This window comes from Vespula vulgaris, chromosome 24, assembly GCF_905475345.1.
Source record: "Vespula vulgaris chromosome 24, iyVesVulg1.1, whole genome shotgun sequence".
Classification (NCBI taxonomy): Eukaryota; Metazoa; Arthropoda; class Insecta; order Hymenoptera; family Vespidae; genus Vespula; species Vespula vulgaris.
The window spans coordinates 1-27,600 of record NC_066609.1 but is presented as its reverse complement, the minus strand read 5'-3'; the positions used below and the strand labels follow the sequence as shown (position 1 = coordinate 27,600).

The 27,600-nt window shown below is 39.1% G+C and overlaps 1 protein-coding gene and 2 long non-coding RNA genes across 7 annotated transcripts; 2 read left to right on the top strand and 1 right to left on the bottom strand.

Moving 5' to 3' along the window:
• Window positions 1-398: 398 nt before the first annotated feature.
• LOC127071969 (protein kinase C, brain isozyme) lies at window positions 399-19,796 on the top strand. 5 transcript variants are annotated; one of them, XM_051011890.1, is made up of 14 exons: window positions 399-1,434; window positions 6,336-6,367; window positions 6,457-6,539; window positions 8,730-8,841; window positions 14,580-14,708; window positions 14,781-14,934; window positions 15,134-15,362; window positions 15,526-15,657; window positions 15,754-15,927; window positions 16,044-16,135; window positions 16,516-16,717; window positions 16,794-16,982; window positions 17,088-17,228; window positions 17,419-19,796. In XM_051011890.1, exons 1-14 carry the CDS (start codon window positions 1,235-1,237, stop codon window positions 17,569-17,571), a joined length of 2,022 nt encoding a protein of 673 aa, XP_050867847.1. In that variant the 5' UTR covers window positions 399-1,234; the 3' UTR covers window positions 17,572-19,796. The 5 variants fall into 5 exon arrangements, with proteins under 5 accessions (XP_050867847.1, XP_050867848.1, XP_050867851.1 ...); XM_051011891.1 differs by lacking the exon at window positions 8,730-8,841 and adding an exon at window positions 11,763-11,874 and having other exon boundaries at window positions 402-1,434; XM_051011894.1 differs by lacking the exon at window positions 8,730-8,841 and having other exon boundaries at window positions 1,400-1,434.
• Window positions 19,797-20,616: 820 nt separating this feature from the next.
• Window positions 20,617-21,795, bottom strand: LOC127072002 (uncharacterized). Its single transcript, XR_007785286.1, has 3 exons — window positions 21,648-21,795; window positions 21,260-21,569; window positions 20,617-20,761 (listed from the first exon to the last, which is right to left on the bottom strand). It is a non-coding gene; the product is annotated as an uncharacterized LOC127072002 (long non-coding RNA).
• LOC127072003 (uncharacterized) lies at window positions 21,181-21,651 on the top strand. Its single transcript, XR_007785287.1, has 2 exons — window positions 21,181-21,320; window positions 21,400-21,651. It is a non-coding gene; the product is annotated as an uncharacterized LOC127072003 (long non-coding RNA).
• Window positions 21,796-27,600: the final 5,805 nt, after the last annotated feature.

Here is a 27,600-nt window from a genome sequence, read left to right as displayed (position 1 = left end):
GTATATATACATAAAGTAAAAAATAAGAGAGAAGAACGTAAGAAGAAACAAGAATATTAATCGGCGAATAGAAAGGGTAAAGAAGCGATAAGGGAAAGAAGGAAGGAAGAGACGAAGATAGAAAGGATAAGAATACGATTGGAAAGCGGATTACGTTTACTCGTTGCAGTCTCGCTCGTCTGTTTGTCTCGTTCGGTGTTGCTTTCGTAGCCTTACTTCTCATAGTCGTTGGATGTCGATATTCGAGTGCGCGGCACAGGCTGAGCAGTGGCCGTCCCGAGTCACTGCGCCGAGAATCTAAAATTATCGGGCGGTCCACGATAGAAGAGAGGAAGGGTAATCGAGAGGTAGAATCGGAAAGAGGAAAAGAGAGAGAGAGAGAGAGAGAGAGGAAAAGAATGTGATAAACGGGAGAAGAAATTGGAAAGAGAAAGAAAGATCGAAGGTACGATTCGTAGAAAAGAAACGGCGGTCGCTGTAAGAAGAATAGAGAAGTATATAGGCGGGAGAAAAAGAGAAGTTAACCATCAAATCAGAGAAGGAAAGGTGAAGAACGGAGGAGAGTCAAGCAATAGTTGATCCATTGGACAAATAGGCGAACGGACAGAAGAACGTATTACGAAATTGAAGTAAGAAGGCACGTTGTTCGAGAAAAAAAGTGGGAGAGAGGAAGAAACGAGTAGACGAACGGACGAACGGACGGACGGACGGACAAACGGATAAACGGACGAACGGACGAACAAACGAACGAACGAACGAACGAACATACGTACGTACGAACGAACGAACGAACGAACGAACGAACGAACGAACGAACGAACGACGAACGACGAACGAACGAACGAACGAGTCGGCCAAACGGGGTGAGGAGGAGCCAAGAGAGACAGAGGCAAAGCGAGGTAGGTCGACGTCGTGGCACGGGCTTATACCGCGCACACGGAGTAGCCTACCTACCACCCATCGTGCGAGTTCTCTCACTTTACGTTCTCTCTCTCGGTACGAACGATACCAAGGCTGCTGCGAACCGATTATATTGCTTTTGAGCGATTCTACCAGTAACGGAAGAAAAGAAGAAGCAAAGTACGAAAAGACTAGTTAATCAAATTCAAAAAGAAGGCTAAGGAAGCAGAGAAGAAGGGGAGAGAAGAGGCGGAAGAGAAATTGCGATAACCGCGAGGGTCTGCCCAAGACCCCCGTCGGTCCAAACGTATCGCGTTCGCGATAAGACATCGCCATGGCGGAGGAACAAGAAACGAATAACACGTGCGAGGATTCTCTCGGTCCTGGTGATACCACCACTGCTTTTGCCAAGAAACTACGGGGCCGGAAAGGAGCACTCAAGAAGAAAAATGTGTACATGGTTAAGAATCATAGCTTTATGCCACGTTTCTTCAAACAACCCACATTCTGCAGCCATTGCAAGGACTTTATATGGTAAGTTGAAATCTTTTTCTCTGCATCTTTTTATACTACAGATAATAGACATCGCATTTTCCATTTCTGAAAGGAGATAAGTATTTCCTTTTTATAGATATATGTATTTATGAACATACGTTTATACGTATACTTGTAATATAGTAATTGCACACGACGTACATATGCATTTTTTCTTTTTTTAAGTAGTACGGTCAGTATTATTCGGCGTAATGAATAGTTCTCTTTACAAAGCAAGCTGTTTATCAAGCTCTGATCGAATTATCTTTCGAGTATGGCCAGTTTTTGTTAGTTCTTTCGTTATCTTTAAGATTTTTGCAACTGTTACTTTGGTTATAATAAATAGCTTTTGGCATAATCAATGTCAATCTTGCGTTATCCATAAAGTTCTTTATCGTTTATTTAATTAGAAAAAAACTGCTATCGACGACCAATCGCATTCTTGCACCTAGATATCGACACATCGCTCCGGGATTAAACGGATCGACCGTGCACCGACAGCATGGTGAATCCAGGGGCATCGGCTAATACATATCGTTCTGTTCGATGCTACTTGCAATCGAACAAGCGAAATTCTTTGCCTTCTCTTAATTCACACCACATTACATCTTCTTTGGAAAACACTTTATAGAAGAACGCTAACAGACATCTATAGTCGAAATTTGTTGTTGAAATGAACACAGGTCACGGCTTTAAAGGAACAATTAATTCGACTATCCTCGACTAAACAGAATCTTTCTCGGTCGAGCTGTATATTTTTCTTTTATTTTTTAATCCTTCCTGACGATCGTTTAATTGGTTTGGAAAATGATAACGTTAACGTTACATCGGAATGTGGTTAGTCATTATTTATTTTAATTCGAAATTATTTCGATGTCACCGATGAAAAGGATCTTTCAAATGTAAAGTCAAATGGCTCGTTCTAAAGAAGAAGGAATATAATAGATTCGAGAGTGAACAGAAGCAATACCTGTGTCCGCTGCGGATAAAAAGCTAACGAAACGAATGGCCGAGTAGAATCATTATTCGTCTACTTATCATTCCGCTTTATTTGTCCAATCGACCGATCTGATCTCTGCATGCAAAACTACTGCCTGATTATGCGATTTAATTTTCAAGACTTTTCCTTTTGCGCGTGTAATATCCGTCGTAAATAGAAAACGAAAGGTCTATCGTCACCGTTCGCATAAATATAAATTTATGCAAACGTATGTTATCGAATCTTGTGGTTTTCAAATACGATTTTTAAGGAAGTCGAATGCTTTAACGACATGCGTCACGAGTTTATAGCATCTTGGCTCATTCGTCACTTGCTAGCACGAGCGCGCGCGCGCGCGCGATCATGACACACGAGGAAGACGGCCTTGTCGCGCAACTCGCACATACATATCTATACATACAAACGTATATATAAGCTAGGAGTATGCCGTTTTAACGTTCTTATTTCCGGACGATACGATAAAACGCCCGTTTCTTTCCTTCCTTCTTGAATTAATTATTATCGAAGTAGCATTACAAATTTCTTGACGTTCGATCTTTACACGAGTATGAGAAACACGAATCGTAAGAACAAACGTTTCGTTTTGTTGCACATTTTAATCCATCAACCTATTCTGATCAATGAAAACTGAATATTTTCGATATTAGCTTTCGACATTATTACCCACTGCGATGCATCGTTCCACAAAAAGGATATAGTTGATAACGATATATCGAAAATCTCGATTTTCCTCTCATCTTCCTTCCGTTTCTTTTTTTCTTCATTTATTAAGGTTAATCCAAATAGATAGATGTAACATTAGGAGCAATATCGTTAAACTATCGATAATTTCTAACGCCTGCCTGTTGATCGTTTGTTTTCCTTCAATTATGTCTCCGTTCCTACGATAGTCGAGATCTTTGATATAGAACGATGAAAAACACAGTAGAGATTGATTTAAACGATCGAAAAATTGCGAAAGAAAGAATTGAGAAAAATTGCGAAGCTTTTTTTCTTTTCAAAAGCCTTTTCAAATGAAGTACATTATTTGATTGTAATACTTGTTGTATCACTGTGAAAGACAGTACGCGCTTTTTTTTTTTACTAACTGAAACTTGGGAATGGAAAATATTCGGAACGTCAATTCTATTAATTTCTTTCAATTCTCGACAAATCATGAGAATTTTATCGCTTTGCCCCGCCGATATATGTATACTTATATGTATTATACGCATATTATAGCCATATCTATATATTTATATACGTATTTCATTTATTTATATTTTATTTCCTTGTCGTAATTCCTCACCTTCTACGAGTCATCGAAGATGTCAAGATTAATCTTCGTTTTATGTTAGTAGAATAATTTAAAATACGATTCGGCAGTATATTACCTATCGTATAATGACTATCTTGTAGACAAATTGAAAAAGGTCGAGTAAGATACCTTAGGAGAGCAACAGTGCTTTAAATTTGAAAAATCACATTATACTGGTGTCTTTTACGTCGTTGGGCGATTAACTTACACCACGAAACATGCACGTGTCGGGTATAAGGATGTGAATACATGTGAACACGTGCACATTGCATTATGCAAGTCGAGTTTATCCGACCCTCTTCGCCGAGTTTTTATATAGAAAGCAACGGGGACTTCGAAATCGATGAAAACCAGGCTAACCCAATTAGGTCGAAACAAAGACTTTTCCTGACTATGCGAGAAGAGATATAGATAAATGTGTCGACTTTATACTTGGTTGCATTAGACAATACTTACTTAATTTAAGATAAATACTTTAAGTAAGATCGTTATATTTAATCGAATAATTTAATAAGACGTTTTAGCAGGTATCGATTGGTTTTATGTTTCTTTTTTTTCTCTCTCTCTCTTTCTCGATTAACCTGTTGCGATCGATGACAAAGAAAAATGTGAAAAACTTGTCGTATTGCAAGTACTGTTCGAATCTTGCGTATTAGATTTTTTATTTATTTGGATTGTCCGTTTATGAATAGGCCAGTGGGCCTATACAGATTTTACTATTACATTCGTTTGTTTTTTTATATCGTATGGATGAGTATGTACAATGTGAAATATATTACACATTAGCGTATGTCTTGATAAATCAATGATTTTACGTACTACGTTTATATAATTCGATTCACCAGTTTCGCATGATAATGAGGAATTGAATTTGCTCTTAAATACGACGTAATTACGAACGTTTTTAGGCACGCGGAAGTGACTTATGCAATCGTTATTGCGAAATCATTCGACTGCTATAATTTTTTACAGATATGACATTTTTCAATTATGTTTCAAGTTCTAAACGAATTATGAAATTATCCAAATCTCTGCGTAATAACCATAAAAAAAAACTCTGAAACTTTATTGTTTATTCGTAGTAAAAAAAGAAAAGTCAAGATGATTCTAATTGAATTTGAAAAGAAAAAGATGTACGTAATATATTTTTAAACTGACATTTGAATGATTTGAAACTAATGATGAAAATAATGATGCTACAATTTTGAAATTTTTTTTTCAATTTATTATGAAATAACTAAATCGATGATATTGAACGACGGGAATTTAAAAAGAATTAAGGTATGATGCTGAGATGCATTGTATATATATAATTTTAGGTTGATTATTAAACTAGTTAGCAATTCGTACGTATTTAATTCAACATTTTTTTATGGCTGAAGTTTAAGAAAATATTCCGACGAATGCTATAAAAACATTCATATAATGTGCAATTATGCTGATAACAATTTTAAACTGATATAAAATACGGAAATGTACCCTTTGTGTTCTTCCTGATTCAAAAATGCACACCGGTGGTAGTTGTACCGGTGGTAGTATGCAAGTAAAAAGAGTGTAAAGATTGCAGCTAATATGCAAAATCACTAATATGGAGATAACGATAATTCGTGATTTTCCATTTGGGAAATGTTTTTTTATTTGCCAAGTATTATCGCGAGTAATATATTTCCACTAAAATATGAGCTTAATTGGTATACATATTAGCTATCGATGCTATATTAAATAATTGCAAATATACGGTATACGTTGCTAATTTTTTAATCCTTTTTTACATCTGCAAAGATCTACATAGAGTCATAATTTGTCATACGTGCCATTGCAGTAAATATATGTATATTTCGCTTTAAGCTTTGAAGTAATGTAGGCTAATCACAGATTTGCACCGTTTTTTTTTTTTTCTTTTTTCTTTCTTATTCTACTTTCCTCACGCTTCTTTATACCCGTCTCTTATTATCTCTCTGAGCTTGTCTGGGTTTCTTCTTCAATGTTTTATTCTTCCTTTCGTTCTTTCCTGCATTACCTTTTTGATTTATCTTGAATTTTTTCTTTTCATTATTATTATAATTTTTTTCGTTTACCTAATATATTTTATCTAGTATATTTGACTCGTATATAGAAGAACAAAATCGTCTGCCATTTTCCATGCATTTGAAAAAAAAAAAAAAAAAAAAAAACATACTGAACGATCATGCATAACGGTCATATAGAAACCTTGAAATATTGATTTGTTCGTTGAAGCTGATTTAATCGACGGTCTAGCACAGAGGCGTCACTTGTTATACAGCCTATAAACAAAGGCTGACGTTGTAAATGTACTTTTAGCTATATCGGGAAAAATTGAGAATTCAAGAGGTGAGGAGGATTCCCGCTTTCTTTTTTACAGCAGGCGGAAAAAATGTAGCAAGATGAACTCTGATTGCATAGATCATAAATTGATAATTCTGACACATGTGTGATTCTGTAGCATTCGTTATACTACTCGATATTTTATATATACGCATGAAATACACACACATCCATTTTTGAAGGTGATATCAGGTGTTATTTTACTTGTAATATTTCTCTTCTTTTCTAAAATAATTATATGATGTTTACTTGTTTTAGGGGCTTCGGAAAGCAAGGATATCAGTGCCAAGGTAAGAGGGTCAGTCTGATCTCACCGACCACCTCTTCGCCAGGTGTGATCTTGAGGAAGACCTCTGGGCACATTTTGCTTGTGTTTCAGTCTGTAGTTTCGTCGTTCACAAGCGATGTCACGAATACGTGACCTTTACCTGTCCTGGAGCGGACAAAGGAGCTGACTCGGACGTGAGTGTCAATACATATCTAACTTCAAACTTTTATTTTCCGTTTCTTTTTCATATATATATTTTTTCCTTTTATTCAAATAATTCGCCTTGTCTTTCTCCTTCGCTCATCCGAAGCCAAGGTTACAACGCTTAATCGAATAGAAATAATGCAAAACTTGAACGCGATTAACGAAAAAACTCTTTTGCACCATGCATCCGTAATTTTCATAAATGTTACAAATTTTATTAAAAATAAACGTCAATTGCCGTCAATAAATTAGCAAAGATATTATCAAATTGGCAAAACAATTACACTTTCAATCTAAGAGTACGCGAAATAAATTAATTTTAAAAATTATAATATTTTTTTTGTAATATCATGATTTGTCTTGTCAGAGGATAAATAATACAATTTAGCAAAACATTAACATTGGTAAGATATGAAGATATAATGAGTGAAAATGAGATCGTTGGCCATGAAGAAGAGTGATGGAGAGAGAGAGAGAGAAAGAGAGGGAGAGAAAGAGGGAGAGAGAGGGGGCGAGAGAGAGGGAGCGAGAGGGGGCGAGAGAGAGGGAGAAAGAGGGAGAGAGAGAGGGAGAGAGAGAAAGGATGAGGGAGAGGGGGAAAGAGAGAGAGAGAAAGGATGAGAGAGAGAGAGAGAGGAAGAGAGAGAAAGAGGGAGGGAGAGTGAGAGAGCGAGAGAGAGAGAGAGAGAGAGAGAGAGAGAGGGCAACAGCGGCTAAAAGCCTTCAGCATTTCTTGCACAGCGCACGATTGGCCTAAGCGTTTTCAGCTGTTCGTTTAACCCACGCTTAAACCACAAACGCGCTAATGCTGAATAATTTTGCAAATAAGTACGGTCAAGAAAATATATCTATTTTTCGTGGGAAACCAAGGTGTTTTCGGCTCGTTGTTAAAAATTTTCAGTAAATAAAAACGTACGACCTTTCGATAGGATATTTATTACATCTCGTTACCACGAAGAAATAGTAAAGGATTTCTGTTGTTTTTGACGACAAATAAATTCTTATCAATGAATTTTTAATTCTATGGAGTATCAAAATTGTACTTCAAATATTTATTTAGACTTCAAATATTACTTTATGTAGAAATATAACCGTGTACGTAATAGTTGGCGATAATTGTACATAAATTACATATAAGCGAACCGCAAGCAATCTCTGGTACCACAAACTTTTAAATTCTTTCAATGAAAGATAACCGATGTATTCTTATGTTTTTTCGTTTTCGGTAACAATTTTTCCGTGCTTTTGCGCTTCAAAAACAATAGGTTTTCCCTCTATCGATCATTCTACATCAGATGATTATGGATCTCTCCATTACTCGCGTCAATATAATTATGATACAATAAAGATTAATGCATATCTGAATTTAGATATTACTCAATGATATGATTAATAGTAATAGATATGTTTTAGAGAATCGAAGATTTACTTTTACGATTAGTATATTTCTAAAGGTAAGTTGGCACTCGATCGTTCAAGTGCCACAAATCGTAATCTTATATTTTTGATTCGTGAATAAGTGCAACAAAAAGAAAGTCCCATTGATATAATTCTATTGGGATGTTAGGACCATTTGTTAAATGAGCAAAATGTAAGATATAATCGTGTTGTTAGAGATTAAAAACATTGTTTCGTTCGATTAAAATCAAACGATAAGTATTAATATAGATCCATTATTCCTTTTTTTACTTTACTGTCTTTCCATGATCGGAAATTTTCATTAATACTACATAATATCCATCCCATTATTTCTTTAGTGTCTTTTGTTAAAGGATTAGGAGTTAATTTGAAAAATTTAGTTATCGCCAATAAGTATTCAATAATAATAATAATTTATAAAATCATATATTTCAAGGGAATTAAGTTACGTTTTCTAAAAATAAACGGAATATATGTAACTGTAAAATGTGTGTGTGTGTGTGTGTATGTGTATAGCATATATAAGTTTTAATTATTTAGAATTGATTTGTATCATTGACTAATTTCTTTGTATTGACTACCTAGACTACTTAGATATAAACCTGAATCTATCGAGATTGAATGATCGACCGTTTATCAATTTCGATGGAGAGATCCATCGATCATATGACATTCGTATTTCGTGATTCAAAATTGCAAAATCTGTGTCATAATCCGAGAGTCTGCGTGCGTGTGCACGATGTAATGGTGTAATAACGCAGGATACGCGGACGAAGCATCAATTCAAGCAACACACCTACAACAGCCCCACGTTCTGTGACCACTGCGGTAGTCTTCTCTATGGTGTCATCCACCAGGGCATGAAATGCCAAGGTATCATTAAATCAAGCGAAAGACCACACGAGATACACGCACTTTCACCACAGGCACACGAAGAAGAGATACATATACGACCACCAATCGCACAACTTTTATCGTTTTGATCTACCATGTATGTGGTGTTGCTTTGTCTTCGTCTTATATTACCATTCTTCTGCGTATTCTCTTCTTCATCTTCATTTAATTGTCTACCATCTCATTTCTTCTTCTTCTCTTCGTCTTATTATTATTCTAAGTATTCCTCTCTTTGTAAATAAATTTTATTCCAAATAAAACGCGGTGAGTACTTACACATATCTTATCGTCATCGTCTTTATATAAGAAAGGTGTGCATTGCCATATTTTGAATAAGTTTGTAGGTGTTTACGAATCGTGCACGCGCATGGAAGGAGACGCGAAATTTATCAAGTAAATACATTATACAAGCCTAAAATAAATAAAGATATGCGATTAATTTTAATCCGATACAATGCACCTATATACAGTACATTATCTTCCTAACCATAATTATTTTTTTCTTATTTCTTTTCCTGATCTTTTCTTCTATTTTCTCTAACGAATTATTGCCCTCAACGATCCTTTCAATTCTGAAAAAGAACATCTCTAATCGCAAAAAATTTGTGTTTTACAAAACTTGTTATTAATTAGTGATAAGTAAATCCGGCGTATACACATACAAGTAAAATGTCTTATGATGTCGCGTCGTTCTAAATTTTCTTTTTGGAGGAAATTATGGAGGGCATTATTGACAGGACGAATTGAAAAGGAAATAAAATATTAAGGAAAGAAATGGGGAATTTTGCTGTTGCGACAACGATGATAGAAGGGAACATTCGAAAATAGTTGGAAATACATCGTCTCTTCGCGTATCGTTCCGTCTTGTGAAGAAAGGTTATTTATTTATTTATTTTATCTTCTCTCACAAATTCTCTTTTATAAAAATAATTTTTCTTTTAATTTCTTAAATCTTCTTCCCACATTCGCGTGCACGATCTCATTGTTCTACGGTATTAGTGGGTGTACATATATCATAAATACATGTGTGTGTGTGTGTCTATATATATATATATATATATATATATATATATATATATATATATATATATATATATATATCATAGACTGCTTAATCTACGGTCAAAATTATTTTATTTTTTATTGTTTTGTATACCTTTTCTCAAAATTCTGATATACATATGTAGTAACGTAGATAGGATTCGAGAAATGACAAAAGCTATCAAGGACTTTGCATTTTCTCGTTTTATTCAATAAATATCGTTATTGCATCGTTGCATCGAGTAGTATAGAATAGAATTCTCTCGTACTTTTAACGGACATGGGATTAAAGATATTAATTGTATTTCTCTTATGGTTGGATTTGTATATAATCGCTATGTAACTCATTTTACAGCACAACATAGATGAGCTCATACGTACACGCTCACTACGTTCTGTACATATATGTAAATGTTTTCTAGTCTCTGATGTTCAAATTATTGTGTATACGTCGTATTTTTTTCATCAATTGTGCGTTACATGCCTCGTTTAAATTGTCGCAATTTTTACATTAATTGGAGCACTTTCGGACCGCCGTGTACACTTTCTTGGATGACTTCCTCTTTTCTACCCTTGTCCTTATCTTTATTCGAGGCCTCTTTATTATTTTTAATCAATAATTATTAATAATTGCATTTCCTGGCTGTAATGTACTTTGTCTTTTCTTTTCTATTTTTTTTCTTTTTTAATGTGAATCATCCCTTGCTTTACAATTTAAAACTTATAATTTTTACAAGCAATATAAACGCGTTTTATTAGCATTTCTTCTTTCTCTATAGACACTCTTACATTTCTCAAATTTTCTTTGGATGGGCACATCTGTTGGAGACATCCTCGATTCTAAATGTGTCCTTTAAAACGAGTACATGAGATAACTATGTTTTGCTTTAACAATATATCCGTGGTTAATAGCTCCTTTCTTATATATTCATCCTATGGGAAGGTAATTGCCGATACTTCAATAATCGATCTATATAACAGGAAGAGATTAGATATCAAATAGACAGAGGAAAATAAAAATATGTTTGTATTCGAGACGAGGCATGCTAGCAATGCACTTCTTAACTATCACATTCCTTAAACCAGCGTTTGAAATAATAGCGTTCTTCGGTTTTTCGACGAGAATTTTCTTCCTTCTGTAATCTATCTTGCTAAAGAAAACATTATACAGGATGGATTGTTATAGGGTATTGCGTAGATCTATCATTAATTTCATGATAGTCGAACAAAACTGTGGGCAACACAAAATTTCTTCTCTATTCGTCTTTTTCTCTTTATCCGTTGGCTTTCTTTAAAACTATTCAATCGTGTAGAATGTTCATCTTCCACCGTGAGCGAAAGTATTGGACGGAATTTGTTACCCGATTTGATAGAGAAAATGTCCTTTTTTGTCGATGCCAAAAATGAAAGAATATCTTTTTCTCCAAGTAGAAACTTATCGAATCGAAGCATCCATAGTTGGAGATCATGCGTCATAACACATACTATTTTCGTTTTTTTTTTTTTTTTTTCTTAACTTATTTGTTGCAATAGTTTGCTTTGGCGAAACGAAAAAGAACAAGAATAAGGATGATTATTTTAATCGTTGCGTTATCGTTACGCGTCAGAACAAAGTGCTATATAGCCCTATCGTCGATGCCACGCTACCATCACGCAGTTGTTAACTTGGTTCCTTTGTTGCTTCTGTCTGAGCTTTTGGGATGACTTACACTAACAAGTAGTCATCGTAGACGAAGGGGTTACTTCGAGAGGAACTTTATTGGGTATCGATCGGCACACCACCGTCTCTCGATCTCTCCCACAGGATCAGACCACAATGAAGGACCGGGCTTCTCTGGGCCCCTGTTTCTTGTTCCCAGGCGGTGAGCGCCCCACACAAATGGGAGGTTTTCACTTACCTGACGCCAACCTTCTGCGACCACTGCGGCTCGATGCTTCATGGTATCTCGCATCAGGGACTCAAGTGTTCAGGTAGTTAAATAATGAAAAACGACAAATCAGAATTATTTATCCATTTCAAGAAAAATCTCATAAAAGCGACCGGATTTTGCACATCGCTGCTCTGTAGTTCTTATAGGGGAAAAATGATATGACGCGTGCGACCGTCCTGCTCGAAATAAGATCGATCTCGAGTCAATATGCGCTCGTATAGTCTCCTTTTTTTCGAAATATAATTCGTGTTATTCTTTTTTTACTTTTTTCGAATTGCAATGTAATTGTTGACATCGAGAATTACGAGATCGATCCATCTTCGAGTTCGGCGTAAGTAGAAAATATAAGCTTCGTTTGAACGTAAAAGAATTCTACGCTGGATTGTGTTTTTCTCCGTAGATCGATAAAAAAGAGAACAAAATGTGGATTAGATCGAAAGTGAAACGATATTCGTGTGCGCTTATATTTATTTTAACAAATATAATTATTATTCTACCGTTAATTACATTCTTGTTCACGAAACGGTGATACATCGGACGATGTTGAGGCTGCTGATCGTATGAAGCTCCTTTCATTGTGCTACGTGCACTTTCAAGCGAACCCTAAATGTTTCGTGTGTTTTGCTTTTTTAACGAGTTTCACATTTAACGCGAAAAGGATAGAAGGAAGTAAAAAATTCGTCTTAGAAGATTCAACACCACACACACAAATGGCACGTAATCTCATGAAGATTTTTTCCTCAATTATCTTTTTATCGTTTATCACGTAGTAAGTATTCTTCTTTATTTGATATAGAGTCGCAAGGTTACGATTTTCCATAAGAAGAGTTTTATATCTTATTTTTTAAAAGATGTCAAAAAGGATTGTCGAAAACTTTACAATCTTATGCTATTCTGCCAATAGTATGCTCGTACAATTTGTCTCGACCGTGTAATGTTTATGCCTACGTACCAACATTTAGATAGATTGTTTTTCTATATTTCTTTGTCTTTCCACTATATACTTGTTTGTTCCGATGTTTATTCAAAGTCGACTGTTTTCTATCCCTATCTCTCTCTCTCTCTCTCTCTCTCTCTCTCTCTCTTCTGTCTGTTTGTTTGTCTGTCTGTTTCTCTCTCTCTCTCTCTTTATTTTCCCAATATCTATTCTCTTTTTCTTTCTATGTCTCGATGTAGCTGCATGATTATGTTCTATGAATTTTTAAGTATCACAAGTATCCGCATGAAAGAGCATTCGATAGAAATGTTTATAATGGATTCTTTGACATTCGTAAGTTGTGGAACGTGACTTCCTCTAAAAGATTATTGAAAAATACGACAGTAGTGTATTTATATGATGTATGCTTGACTTTCGGAGTAGGCTTATAATGACCATATATGTGTGTGTATGTGTGTGTGCGTGCGCGTGTGTGTGTGTAACCACGGATGAAAGTGTTTTTTTTTAGAATAAATATGCTTATTAGATGGTTTTTTTTTTTTTTTTGAGAAACTAATGGAAAACTTCGATATTCAGCAATATGATACGAATGAGGAATTGCTCGAGTCGGTTGCATATTTCGTAATAGAAAACTCATAAGGATATTTACTCGATGAGAAAAAAAAGGACGAAATCGATGAAAAATATATTCGAAGACGTCCTTTAGTCCGTTAAACAAAGTCCTTTACAATTTTTTTTTCTCCCTTATCCTGTTAATTATTTACTTCTCCGAATGTATGAACGGGTTTTGCGACTTCGTTAGTTTGAAAAATTTCAGCGTTCTCTGATCAACCAACATGACACTTTTACGATATACTTGCCAACAGACTTACGAATGAGACTTATGATTTGACAATGAGATGCATGATTAAGTCGAGATTATATATTAAAAATGCTTAACTTTTACCCTCGAACAATATCGCGCGTATCTCTTTCGAATAAAATATTTACTCGAAAGTAATTACTTGATATATTCTCTTGTATCTAAGAGCGCACAAGCACATATAGTCTTACGTACGCACCATCCTCCTCCTTAAGTTGTACTGTATGCAGAACTATATAAGTGTAAATTTTTTTTATGCATGCTCGTAATTATCCTACAGTTTCATAGGCACTTGTAAGCATACATATGGTAACCTTTTCCTCTAGCGAACATCGTGATTTGTACAATTGCATTGTATCTACGTGATATCACCAAGCTACCAACCGCAATTAGATTTACATTTATATGCATACGTAGGAAAATATCTTTCTCATCTGGTAGATTTTTTTTTCCATTTGCACTCCACGAGTAATGGTATATATTCATGCATAAGGACGATCGAAATATACGCGTGGAGAAGTAAGACAACAAAATTATGTGTATAGAAATCCATTCAGTCGTATTCAAACTAGTATAATGTATTCGTTTGAACTATTTATAAAGATGATCCTTTAACCGTGTATCGCGTTTTCTTTTTCATAAATTTGTGTCTACGTAATTTCGAATGTACAAGAGACGCTCCAGTTACGACTTATTTCAATAATCAATTATACGAAAGTAATATAAAGTGTCCAAAAGATAAGTCGGAGTTATAAAACGAAATTTGAGAAGTATTAAATTGGCCACCGTAATTATGATAAATCATAGGAAAATTATACGCGGGCGTGTTGCCAATTAGTTAAACAAAAAATAATTTATACGAAAGTGGCAATCATGGCTATGGATCTTGTAGCTATGACAAATAAAATGGATCAAAATGATAATCCATAATGATCTGATGACTTAGCATGCGACATGAACGTACACAAGAGATGCGAAGAGAGCGTCCCGAATCTTTGTGGATGCGATCACACCGAAAGACGTGGTCGTATACATCTTTACATCACTGTTTCCGGTAGCAAGATGACCGTCGAAGGTATGTACATATATATGCTTACAATTATAGCAATTGTTTGTTATAATATAATTTTACATGTTCTTGTTGCAGTAAAGGAAGGACGAAATCTCATTCCGATGGATCCTAATGGTCTTTCGGATCCTTACGTGAAATTGAAATTGATTCCAGATTCGGATAATGTAAAGAAGAAAACGAAAACTATCAAGTCATCTTTAAATCCTGAGTGGAATGAGACAATTATATTGTGAGTAATTTTACCTACTGTTAAATAATATGTCATTGTTCGATATTATTAAAAATTATATAACAAATAAATATATCTCATTAAATAACAAACTTATATGCGGTCGTGTACATATTTTTTCTTACCTTCATTACTTCATATTTACATTAATGATTAAAGGAAGTACGATATTTATAAATTCACATTTATCTTAATTTAGCGATCTTAAACCAGAGGATAAAGACAGACGGTTGTTAATTGAAGTCTGGGATTGGGATCGAACTTCTAGGAATGATTTCATGGGATCACTTTCTTTCGGCATATCGGAACTCATTAAAGCGCCTGCTAGCGGTTGGTTTAAACTTCTTACTCAAGAAGAAGGGGAATTTTATAATGTACCTGTGCCCGAAGAGGGAGTTGATCTGGCAGAACTTAAAAGTAAAATGCGAGTGAGTAGAATAACTGATTAGTATTTTCGAGTAAGATATCTAGTATGAAAGAAAGAATAACGTATGATATTCATGGTCTTCTTTTCGGCGATGAAATTCTTATCTGCTAAAGACACATTTCTTTTTCTTACATTCCATTATATGCATATATATGTATTTGCAGAAAACATCGGTGACGAAAAAGACTCCAACGACGCAGGATAAAGATGTACCACACAATATGGGAAAGAGCGATTTGATAAGAGCATCGGACTTTAATTTTCTTATGGTTCTAGGGAAGGGTAGCTTCGGCAAGGTATATACATTCACGGATGATATATTGTGGATAATATATTGTACGAAATATAAATAGTACCAAAAGAAATTAATCGGTTTGATCGTTATTTTAAAGGTGCTATTAGCGGAAAGAAAAGGAACTAATGAGTTATATGCCATAAAAATACTTAAGAAAGACATTATTATTCAAGATGACGACGTGGAATGCACGATGGCCGAAAAGAGAGTCCTCGCTCTTTCAAGCAAGCCTCCTTTTCTTGTACAATTACATTCTTGTTTTCAAACTATGGTACGTCTTGAGACAGATTTAACATCATCTTCCGCATAGCAAATGTTATTGCAAAAATATTATATTTATAGTATGTTAGCTCAATATTCTTCATACTCGGATCGTTAACGTTTTAGGATCGTCTATATTTTGTCATGGAGTACGTAAATGGTGGCGATTTAATGTATCAGATTCAACAGTGTGGCAAATTTAAAGAACCAGTAGCAGTGTGAGTATATATTTTTGTGTATGTCTGATTTATACATCAATATTTTTTCTGATATTAAATATTACGCCCGAGTTTTGTGTGCTAAAAAGGACGATGAAAAATTTTTCTTAGATATCATCAAGCGTTTTATTTGTTATCATTTCTACCGTAAAATATTGAATTCTCTTTCTCGACGGAACTGATCATAATTAATAAATTCTTCCTGAATGTATTTATTCCTTAATATTCGAAAATAAATGAATCATACATAATAGAGGAAAAAGTAAGAATGCATGTATATTCTCTTTTTCGAAACTATATTTTAAACTATATTTTAAAATTTAACGTTGAACTTACAATGTGCAAGGGATAACTAAGATATGAGCTTTCTATATTTCTAGATTTTATGCGTCGGAAATTGCCATCGGACTGTTCTTTTTACATGGCCGCGGTATCGTGTATCGCGATTTAAAGCTCGACAACGTATTACTCGATCAGGACGGACATATAAAAATTGCAGATTTTGGAATGTGTAAAGAAGGAATAACGGGTGATAAAACAGCTAAAACTTTTTGCGGTACACCAGATTATATAGCACCGGAGGTAAATTTAATCATTTTGGTTAATGCAGCCTTAGTTCATTTGCATGACAAATCAATAATTAACATTTAAATTTCAGATAATCTTATATCAGCCATACGGAAAATCTGTAGATTGGTGGGCATATGGCGTACTTCTCTATGAAATGCTTGTTGGACAACCACCATTTGATGGTGAAGACGAGGAAGAACTTTTTGCTGCAATAACAAATCACAATGTTAGTTATCCAAAAAGTTTATCCAAAGAAGCCAAGGAAGTGTGCAAAGCAGTAAGATTTTCCAATAATCCTTTTATCTCCAATTACTCGCTTTTTGTTTCATTTTATTTAGTTTTATCTGCTTACATATAATATCTTTTTTTTTTTTCTTATCAGTTTCTTACAAAAAATCCGAGTAGAAGGCTTGGTTGCGGTTTCCGTGGAGAAGAAGATGTTCGTAGTCATGTATTCTTTAGGCATATCGATTGGGAGAAGATCGAGAATCGCGAAGTGCAACCACCTTTCAAACCAAAGATCGTAAGATACATTTTTATTAATGCTACGACATTTATTTTTTCTTTCCTCCCATCGATAATGTTACAGTCGTTATCGCTTTAAAAATCTGTAGAAGAAAAGCTTTAAAAATAAGTAAAAACAAAAGAGGACTTTTAAAGCGACGATAATTTATATAGATTAGACTTGCATCATTGCTATTCTATGCTTTCAGAAACACCCTAAAGATGTAAGCAATTTTGACAAACAATTCACCTCTGAAAAAACGGACTTGACCCCGACGGACAAACTCTTTATGATGAATCTGGATCAAACGGAGTTCATGGGTTTCTCGTTCCTCAATCCAGAGTTTGTGCAACATATTTAAGATAATATCTCTTATTAGCTTTACCTCATCGGTCTATTCTTTGTATATTATGACTCATTAGTCTCTTTATCTTCTACGACCTTTCCCTTATTTTTCATGATCGATGTTATCTGTTTTCACTCAGGGTTACTCTCTCCCTCTCTCTCTCTCTCTCTCTCTCTCTCTCTCTCTGCCTCCCCCACCCTCTCTCTTTCTCTCCCTCCCACTCCCCCACTCTCTCCTACTCTCATTTTAGTAATTATATCTCTCATAATGACATAAGGGAATACGGACGAGACGTAAAATACTTTGTCATTTTCCATGTTGTCACAACATAGAAGAATCTTTCGATGTATTTTTTAAAGAAATAAAGCGCCATGTTAGTGCGCACTGTATTATTATGCTATAAGATAAAGACGGGACGCCTGGTGCCGATCGTCGAGGGATTCGTAGGACGAATTCTAATTTTCGATCTGCGGAGAATTGTATTTCATGGCGATTGTAAAAATGAATCTACTTCTCGATCAAAATGAAAATGTGTAACAATCGCTGCATTCGTTCTCCGCGTATATTATGCATTTACTTCAGTAGTTTCTACTGTCGCCTTCCAGAGTATATATAATATATATCGATTGAAGTAATATATTATTATATATACGTATACACACAGAGACACTTATACAGAGAATTAAGATATATCGATACGTATAGATACAATTTTTCTGTCTTTCGTTCGAAGTTGCACTTATTGTTCGTTTATTTCGCTAAAATAGCTAACGGGTAGAAAAAAACGAGTTCGTAGAATTTTTCAATGTTAATAATGTCCAAATATTCGTCTAACAAGAACTGCTCCAACAGTAGATAAAAGTCTCGATTAGGAACAGAGCTTGTATCCATTTTCCTTTATTAAAAAGATTATAGTACCAGTTAATGAATATAGTAACGCATAGATGCATATTGTTTCAACTTACTGCTTTATGAAATCCTTAATATAAGTATTACGATATGCTTTCATCATATATACTTAGATTTTACACATTATTTATTTCATTTGATTTATCCAATATGCAAATGAATCAAAGAATGCTTGTTCAATTAGTTCCATTTTATCTTCATTCATTTTATTTATCACGTTTCTATATCTCTTTCTACCAACATGTAGCTTAAATGATAAACATATATATATGTGTGTGTGTGTGTGTGTATAAATATATATATATATATATATACACACATATATATATATTGTCGTTATGAAAGAAGGATATGAGCTCCATTTTCGAGACAATCAACCGATAATATGAAAGAATACAGCCAATACGTGCTTCCGTATTTAAATTTGGGAAGAAAAAATATAGTAGTTGGCACATACTTATGTTTCTTTATATACTTGCGAGTGTTTTTGTAGCTGTAGTATACAAATACTCGAGAAAGAATACTTGGTATTATGTCAGTGCTCTGTCCCTTTGTTTTAAAACTAAAATCTTAACGAATTTTATTCTTCGAATTTTGTCAATCCAACCCTTAAGATATATAATTTCTCAATTGTCAGTTGTGCTAAATATACTTACGATACCACATACATGTATAGGTATTGAAACCTTTAGATAAACATATGTAAATACAAATATATACGTACGCGCATGCATATACGCGCGTGTGTGTACGTTTGCATATGCATATGTGTGTGTGCGTGTGCTCATGCACGAGCGAAAATATTTAGACCATTGAAGTCTTTTAAGGCTGTGCTCGTTAAATGCCGAATTTATTTCACTTGTTACTCGAGAAATCGATTCTTTCAAAGCGAAAGTCGTCAATCGATTTTCATCTTTGGTCTTGCAATATCAACTCGGGTAATTAACTACTAAATGTTACTTTGAAAGTCAATATTTTCTCTTACCATAAGTAGCTCGTACTTTCTACGATCGTCGATACGATAATTATTCTTTCATTATATCTCATATTGTGTCTTCTCATCTTTCAATATCTTCTTGCATTTTGTCATAGATACATTATGCAAAAAGTTTCTTTGTGTGCAGTCGTTGAAACGACAAAATATCATGTCGAACGCATTCTATCAATGAACTAAATTTCTTCAAAATTTCTCATCAACGTTTATTTCCTATGTGATGCGTACCTTATCCATTTTAAATATAATATAGTATATATAACGTACCATATTACATACTCTTTACTTGTTTAATGACACATGTGAAAAAAATAATAAAATAAAACTTAATACATTATCCGATTATAATCATTATATTTATTGTGTAGATTTACTTAACGCGAAATGAAATAGCTGGAAGATAAATAATAGTATATCTAAAAATTTTAACATACCTTAATATAACATAATTGCATCATTAAACTCACTTGAACATAAGTAGAATAACAAAAATAATATATTTCGATAAAGGAGATAATGTAATATTCCTATATTTATTTACATAATACTTAATTGACCATCAATTCTTATAAGACAATTATAAACGAATACGTAAGTTGAAAATTACTTGCCTATATAGGTAAGTGAGTATTTAATTTGTTATTAGCTCAATAATAGCCTATTATAAGGAATAGTGCGACTATTATGATAGTTTTATAAAACATGTGTTACAAGACGATTCATATGTAGGCTTAAATTCTTTATAATTCCATGTAACTTTCTAGCCAAGCACTTATACGATTAAACATTGGACCAGTAGTAGATAACAGATGTTACAGATCTCTATTTCTTCAAAAAACTTATCCTCTATCACTTTCTTTGCGACTATCTATCTTAACAATTAAATCGAAAAAATAAGATTCAATTAATTTGTCTTTGTACAGAATGGCCTTAATAGTGACTTTTAGGATGAAAAGGACGAGTTTCAACGAAAGCAGATATTTCTCTATCCCATATTTGATAGTTTTTTTTTTCATTTAAGGCCACGCTTTAAAATTAAAAAAAAAAAAAAAGAAAAAAACATCGCATCTGGAAATTATTCATTAACATATTCTTACAAGGTAATGTATTTTTGAAATATTTTGAAATATTTTGTAAAACATTATAATATCATCTGAAATTACTATTTATCGTTTACTTGAAGGAATAACTATATCATTACCACTGTCAGAGCTTTCACCACGTCACTGCAATCCACCTCGCTTCTTTCACTTTCAATATCATCCTTACAATGATCAATATCTTCACTTTCACTTGACATATCTGAAAAATTGTTAGCAAATACACCCAAAATTTTATCATGTCCTTCATCGTTCTGGATGGTTATCGAACGCTATAAAATATCTAATTGATATAAAACGGCAAACGGATAGAGAAAACAATTATATATAGATATATATACGAAGCAGTTTTACATCGCATCAACTTAGATTAATCGTCCTAGGATATCGTACCTAGACAATTATTTTACGTTTTAATATTATAGCCTTATATTTCATAGTTATATTTCAATATTATAGCCTTCGATGATATACGGAATAGCAAGTGTATATTTGTCGCCAGATTCTTTAGCAACAAAAAAATTATTATTTCGAAGCTCTGGGAAAAGTTTAAAGAACCGTAATAAAGCGTTATGAATATCCCTTGCAACTTGAGTTTCATTATTAGTATAGCCTTTATCATTCCTAACGAAGTTATATCCAGTATCAATCGGATTATTAACGTAAATTAAGTTAAGAGAAATACTCCAGGAATACTTACGCGCTGCAAGCGTTGTTAAAATTATGCCTTGTCTAGATAAAGCACCGACTGGCGATTTGAAGTAAGTATTTGTGCTTTATTTTTTATTCTCATGTAATATCTGTCTTCAATAATTACTAATATACCGACGTAATTCCTAGGTTATCCGCAGTACCCATCTTATTTCCCTAGATTCTAGAGAGGTTACTTAAACGACAACATTGTTGCATAATCCCAGGGGCATATTCGTTATTTCCTACGAATCAAGTAACGACCAGCGTCTTCATAAAGTGCAGCATTTCTGTATATCCTCATAGATTTGTCGTCAATCCTAGAACGTATTTAGGTGGCCTCCGAGCGTCAGGCGTAACGTCATAGTGTCCGCATAAGCAAATAAATTTGTTTTTACCTAATGCTTGTCAAAATGCTTGTCGATTTTGCATAATTCCTAGATGTCCGTGTAATTTCCACGGTATCTTCATCCACCAACTTACTAATCCTAGATATTAACGTAGTTATTTAATAAACAGCAATTAGCATAGTCCGTGGGGCGTTTGCGTTATTATCGAAAAATCGGCGTAACCACCAGCATTTCCATAAAGCTCGTTTCTATGTAACCCTTACAAATTTTGCAAAAATTCTAGTACGTATTATGGTGGTTTACAGTGGTTCGACGTAATTCCACAGTAATCGCATAAAAACCATCCAGTGATATGAAGTAATTATTTTTCTTATGTTCCTCTCTCTTAGGTAATCGATTGGTTTTTCCTGTTTATCTGTAATGCCCAGCTTATTTTTCTAAATATAACGTAGAATCAATAAATGACAACATATTTGCATAATCCCAGGGGCACCGCCATATGGGTGTGAACGTAAGTGTGTACGTACGAATGAGAGCGTAGAGTGCCTCTACCGGCCATTTTCTAAAACAGGTAGCAGGCCTCCGTAATTTCCGTGTAATCAGTCTCAGACTGATTTTACTGTATATTTGTTTCATTTTATTATATACTATTTGCCTGATTTTATTGTATAATATTTGTCTCATTTTAATATATACTATTTGTCTAATTTTATTGCATGATATTTGTGTGATTTTATTATATAATATTAAACAGAGGGGAAACTATAAGTAGACATCAGAATTTGAATGTTTGTGATTGATCATTTATACGACGACTTTGAATAATCGTCTAAAAAGAAAACGGTTACATCAAGCTTGCGTCTTTATTGAATAAGAGACACGACTGAGCTTCCATGACATTCCGCCTGCAGTACGTCTGATTTGCGTTCAGTATTCTATCAGACTTCCTTCTGTTTCATGTTAAATTATGCGGCATAAGCTGTGGAAAGATTGTAAAAGAGACGTATAAGAACTGTATGAGAGTTGTGCAAAAGTTGTGTGAGATGTGCAAAATGTGTGTAAAAGATGTGTGAGACATACGTAAAAGGTGCGTAAAACTTGTGAGAAAATTCTGTAAAAGTTGTAGAAAAAGTATTGTCTGAAGGTTGTGTCTGAGGTTGTGTCTGAGGTTGTGTCTGAAGGTTGTGTTTGAAGGTTGGGTCTGAGGTTGTGTCTGCAGGTTGTGTCTGAAGGTAGCGTCTGAAGGTTGGGTCTGAGGTTGCGTCTGAAGGTTGTGTCCGAAGGTTGCGTCCGAAGGTTGGGTCTGAGGTTGTGTCTGCAGGTTGTGTCTGAAGGTAGTGTCTGAAGGTTGGGTCTGAGGTTGCGTCTGAAGGTTGTGTCCGAAAGTTGCGTCCGAAGGTTGTGTCCGAGGTTGCGTCTGAAGGTTGTGTCCGAAGGTTGCGTCCGAAGGTTGTGTCCGAGGTTGCGTCTGAAGGTTGTGTCTGAAGGTTGCGTCTGAAGGTTGTGTCCGAGGTTGCGTCTGAAGGTTGTGTCTGAAGGTTGCGTCTGAAGGTTGTGTCTGAAGGTTGTGTCCGAGGTTGTGTCTGAAGGTTGTGTCCGAGGTTGTGTCTGAAGGTTGTGTCCGAGGTTGTGTCCGAGGTTGTGTCCGAGGTTGTGTCCAAGGTTGTGTCTGAAGGTTGTGTCCGAGGTTGTGTCCGAGGTTGCGTCTGAAGGTTGCGTCTGGGTTGCGTCTGGGTTGCGTCTGGGTTGCGTCTGGGTTGCGTCTGGGTTGCGTCTGGGTTGCGTCTGGGTTGCGTCTGGGTTGCGTCTGGGTTGCGTCTGGGTTGCGTCTGGGTTGCGTCTGGGTTGCGTCTGGGTTGCGTCTGGGTTGCGTCTGGGTTGCGTCTGGGTTGCGTCTGGGTTGCGTCTGGGTTGCGTCTGGGTTGCGTCTGGGTTGCGTCTGGGTTGCGTCTGGGTTGCGTCTGGGTTGCGTCTGGGTTGCGTCTGGGTTGCGTCTGGGTTGCGTCTGGGTTGCGTCTGGGTTGCGTCTGGGTTGCGTCTGGGTTGCGTCTGGGTTGCGTCTGGGTTGCGTCTGGGTTGCGTCTGGGTTGCGTCTGGGTTGCGTCTGGGTTGCGTCTGGGTTGCGTCTGGGTTGCGTCTGGGTTGCGTCTGGGTTGCGTCTGGGTTGCGTCTGGGTTGCGTCTGGGTTGCGTCTGGGTTGCGTCTGGGTTGCGTCTGGGTTGCGTCTGGGTTGCGTCTGGGTTGCGTCTGGGTTGCGTCTGGGTTGCGTCTGGGTTGCGTCTGGGTTGCGTCTGGGTTGCGTCTGGGTTGCGTCTGGGTTGCGTCTGGGTTGCGTCTGGGTTGCGTCTGGGTTGCGTCTGGGTTGCGTCTGGGTTGCGTCTGGGTTGCGTCTGGGTTGCGTCTGGGTTGCGTCTGGGTTGCGTCTGGGTTGCGTCTGGGTTGCGTCTGGGTTGCGTCTGGGTTGCGTCTGGGTTGCGTCTGGGTTGCGTCTGGGTTGCGTCTGGGTTGCGTCTGGGTTGCGTCTGGGTTGCGTCTGGGTTGCGTCTGGGTTGCGTCTGGGTTGCGTCTGGGTTGCGTCTGGGTTGCGTCTGGGTTGCGTCTGGGTTGCGTCTGGGTTGCGTCTGGGTTGCGTCTGGGTTGCGTCTGGGTTGCGTCTGGGTTGCGTCTGGGTTGCGTCTGGGTTGCGTCTGGGTTGCGTCTGGGTTGCGTCTGGGTTGCGTCTGGGTTGCGTCTGGGTTGCGTCTGGGTTGCGTCTGGGTTGCGTCTGGGTTGCGTCTGGGTTGCGTCTGGGTTGCGTCTGGGTTGCGTCTGGGTTGCGTCTGGGTTGCGTCTGGGTTGCGTCTGGGTTGCGTCTGGGTTGCGTCTGGGTTGCGTCTGGGTTGCGTCTGGGTTGCGTCTGGGTTGCGTCTGGGTTGCGTCTGGGTTGCGTCTGGGTTGCGTCTGGGTTGCGTCTGGGTTGCGTCTGGGTTGCGTCTGGGTTGCGTCTGGGTTGCGTCTGGGTTGCGTCTGGGTTGCGTCTGGGTTGCGTCTGGGTTGCGTCTGGGTTGCGTCTGGGTTGCGTCTGGGTTGCGTCTGGGTTGCGTCTGGGTTGCGTCTGGGTTGCGTCTGGGTTGCGTCTGGGTTGCGTCTGGGTTGCGTCTGGGTTGCGTCTGGGTTGCGTCTGGGTTGCGTCTGGGTTGCGTCTGGGTTGCGTCTGGGTTGCGTCTGGGTTGCGTCTGGGTTGCGTCTGGGTTGCGTCTGGGTTGCGTCTGGGTTGCGTCTGGGTTGCGTCTGGGTTGCGTCTGGGTTGCGTCTGGGTTGCGTCTGGGTTGCGTCTGGGTTGCGTCTGGGTTGCGTCTGGGTTGCGTCTGGGTTGCGTCTGGGTTGCGTCTGGGTTGCGTCTGGGTTGCGTCTGGGTTGCGTCTGGGTTGCGTCTGGGTTGCGTCTGGGTTGCGTCTGGGTTGCGTCTGGGTTGCGTCTGGGTTGCGTCTGGGTTGCGTCTGGGTTGCGTCTGGGTTGCGTCTGGGTTGCGTCTGGGTTGCGTCTGGGTTGCGTCTGGGTTGCGTCTGGGTTGCGTCTGGGTTGCGTCTGGGTTGCGTCTGGGTTGCGTCTGGGTTGCGTCTGGGGTGCGTCTGGGTTGCGTCTGGGTTGCGTCTGGGTTGCGTCTGGGTTGCGTCTGGGTTGCGTCTGGGTTGCGTCTGGGTTGCGTCTGGGTTGCGTCTGGGTTGCGTCTGGGTTGCGTCTGGGTTGCGTCTGGGTTGCGTCTGGGTTGCGTCTGGGTTGCGTCTGGGTTGCGTCTGGGTTGCGTCTGGGTTGCGTCTGGGTTGCGTCTGGGTTGCGTCTGGGTTGCGTCTGGGGTGCGTCTGGGTTGCGTCTGGGTTGCGTCTGGGTTGCGTCTGGGTTGCGTCTGGGTTGCGTCTGGGTTGCGTCTGGGTTGCGTCTGGGTTGCGTCTGGGTTGCGTCTGGGTTGCGTCTGGGTTGCGTCTGGGTTGCGTCTGGGTTGCGTCTGGGTTGCGTCTGGGTTGCGTCTGGGTTGCGTCTGGGTTGCGTCTGGGTTGCGTCTGGGTTGCGTCTGGGTTGCGTCTGGGTTGCGTCTGGGTTGCGTCTGGGTTGCGTCTGGGTTGCGTCTGGGTTGCGTCTGGGTTGCGTCTGGGTTGCGTCTGGGTTGCGTCTGGGTTGCGTCTGGGTTGCGTCTGGGTTGCGTCTGGGTTGCGTCTGGGTTGCGTCTGGGTTGCGTCTGGGTTGCGTCTGGGTTGCGTCTGGGTTGCGTCTGGGTTGCGTCTGGGTTGCGTCTGGGTTGCGTCTGGGTTGCGTCTGGGTTGCGTCTGGGTTGCGTCTGGGTTGCGTCTGGGTTGCGTCTGGGTTGCGTCTGGGTTGCGTCTGGGTTGCGTCTGGGTTGCGTCTGGGTTGCGTCTGGGTTGCGTCTGGGTTGCGTCTGGGTTGCGTCTGGGTTGCGTCTGGGTTGCGTCTGGGTTGCGTCTGGGTTGCGTCTGGGTTGCGTCTGGGTTGCGTCTGGGTTGCGTCTGGGTTGCGTCTGGGTTGCGTCTGGGTTGCGTCTGGGTTGCGTCTGGGTTGCGTCTGGGTTGCGTCTGGGTTGCGTCTGGGTTGCGTCTGGGTTGCGTCTGGGTTGCGTCTGGGTTGCGTCTGGGTTGCGTCTGGGTTGCGTCTGGGTTGCGTCTGGGTTGCGTCTGGGTTGCGTCTGGGTTGCGTCTGGGTTGCGTCTGGGTTGCGTCTGGGTTGCGTCTGGGTTGCGTCTGGGTTGCGTCTGGGTTGCGTCTGGGTTGCGTCTGGGTTGCGTCTGGGTTGCGTCTGGGTTGCGTCTGGGTTGCGTCTGGGTTGCGTCTGGGTTGCGTCTGGGTTGCGTCTGGGTTGCGTCTGGGTTGCGTCTGGGTTGCGTCTGGGTTGCGTCTGGGTTGCGTCTGGGTTGCGTCTGGGTTGCGTCTGGGTTGCGTCTGGGTTGCGTCTGGGTTGCGTCTGGGTTGCGTCTGGGTTGCGTCTGGGTTGCGTCTGGGTTGCGTCTGGGTTGCGTCTGGGTTGCGTCTGGGTTGCGTCTGGGTTGCGTCTGGGTTGCGTCTGGGTTGCGTCTGGGTTGCGTCTGGGTTGCGTCTGGGTTGCGTCTGGGTTGCGTCTGGGTTGCGTCTGGGTTGCGTCTGGGTTGCGTCTGGGTTGCGTCTGGGTTGCGTCTGGGTTGCGTCTGGGTTGCGTCTGGGTTGCGTCTGGGTTGCGTCTGGGTTGCGTCTGGGTTGCGTCTGGGTTGCGTCTGGGTTGCGTCTGGGTTGCGTCTGGGTTGCGTCTGGGTTGCGTCTGGGTTGCGTCTGGGTTGCGTCTGGGTTGCGTCTGGGTTGCGTCTGGGTTGCGTCTGGGTTGCGTCTGGGTTGCGTCTGGGTTGCGTCTGGGTTGCGTCTGGGTTGCGTCTGGGTTGCGTCTGGGTTGCGTCTGGGTTGCGTCTGGGTTGCGTCTGGGTTGCGTCTGGGTTGCGTCTGGGTTGCGTCTGGGTTGCGTCTGGGTTGCGTCTGGGTTGCGTCTGGGTTGCGTCTGGGTTGCGTCTGGGTTGCGTCTGGGTTGCGTCTGGGTTGCGTCTGGGTTGCGTCTGGGTTGCGTCTGGGTTGCGTCTGGGTTGCGTCTGGGTTGCGTCTGGGTTGCGTCTGGGTTGCGTCTGGGTTGCGTCTGGGTTGCGTCTGGGTTGCGTCTGGGTTGCGTCTGGGTTGCGTCTGGGTTGCGTCTGGGTTGCGTCTGGGTTGCGTCTGGGTTGCGTCTGGGTTGCGTCTGGGTTGCGTCTGGGTTGCGTCTGGGTTGCGTCTGGGTTGCGTCTGGGTTGCGTCTGGGTTGCGTCTGGGTTGCGTCTGGGTTGCGTCTGGGTTGCGTCTGGGTTGCGTCTGGGTTGCGTCTGGGTTGCGTCTGGGTTGCGTCTGGGTTGCGTCTGGGTTGCGTCTGGGTTGCGTCTGGGTTGCGTCTGGGTTGCGTCTGGGTTGCGTCTGGGTTGCGTCTGGGTTGCGTCTGGGTTGCGTCTGGGTTGCGTCTG

Coding starts and splice junctions, on each gene's coding strand:
- LOC127071969 (XM_051011890.1), top strand. CDS start 1,235: ATGGCGGAGGAACAAGAAACGAATAACACGTGCGAGGATTCTCTCGGT. Junction 8,842..14,579: donor CCAGGGCATGAAATGCCAAG/GTATCATTAAAT, acceptor CTGATGACTTAG/CATGCGACATGAACGTACAC. Junction 17,229..17,418: donor CACCTTTCAAACCAAAGATC/GTAAGATACATT, acceptor CTATGCTTTCAG/AAACACCCTAAAGATGTAAG.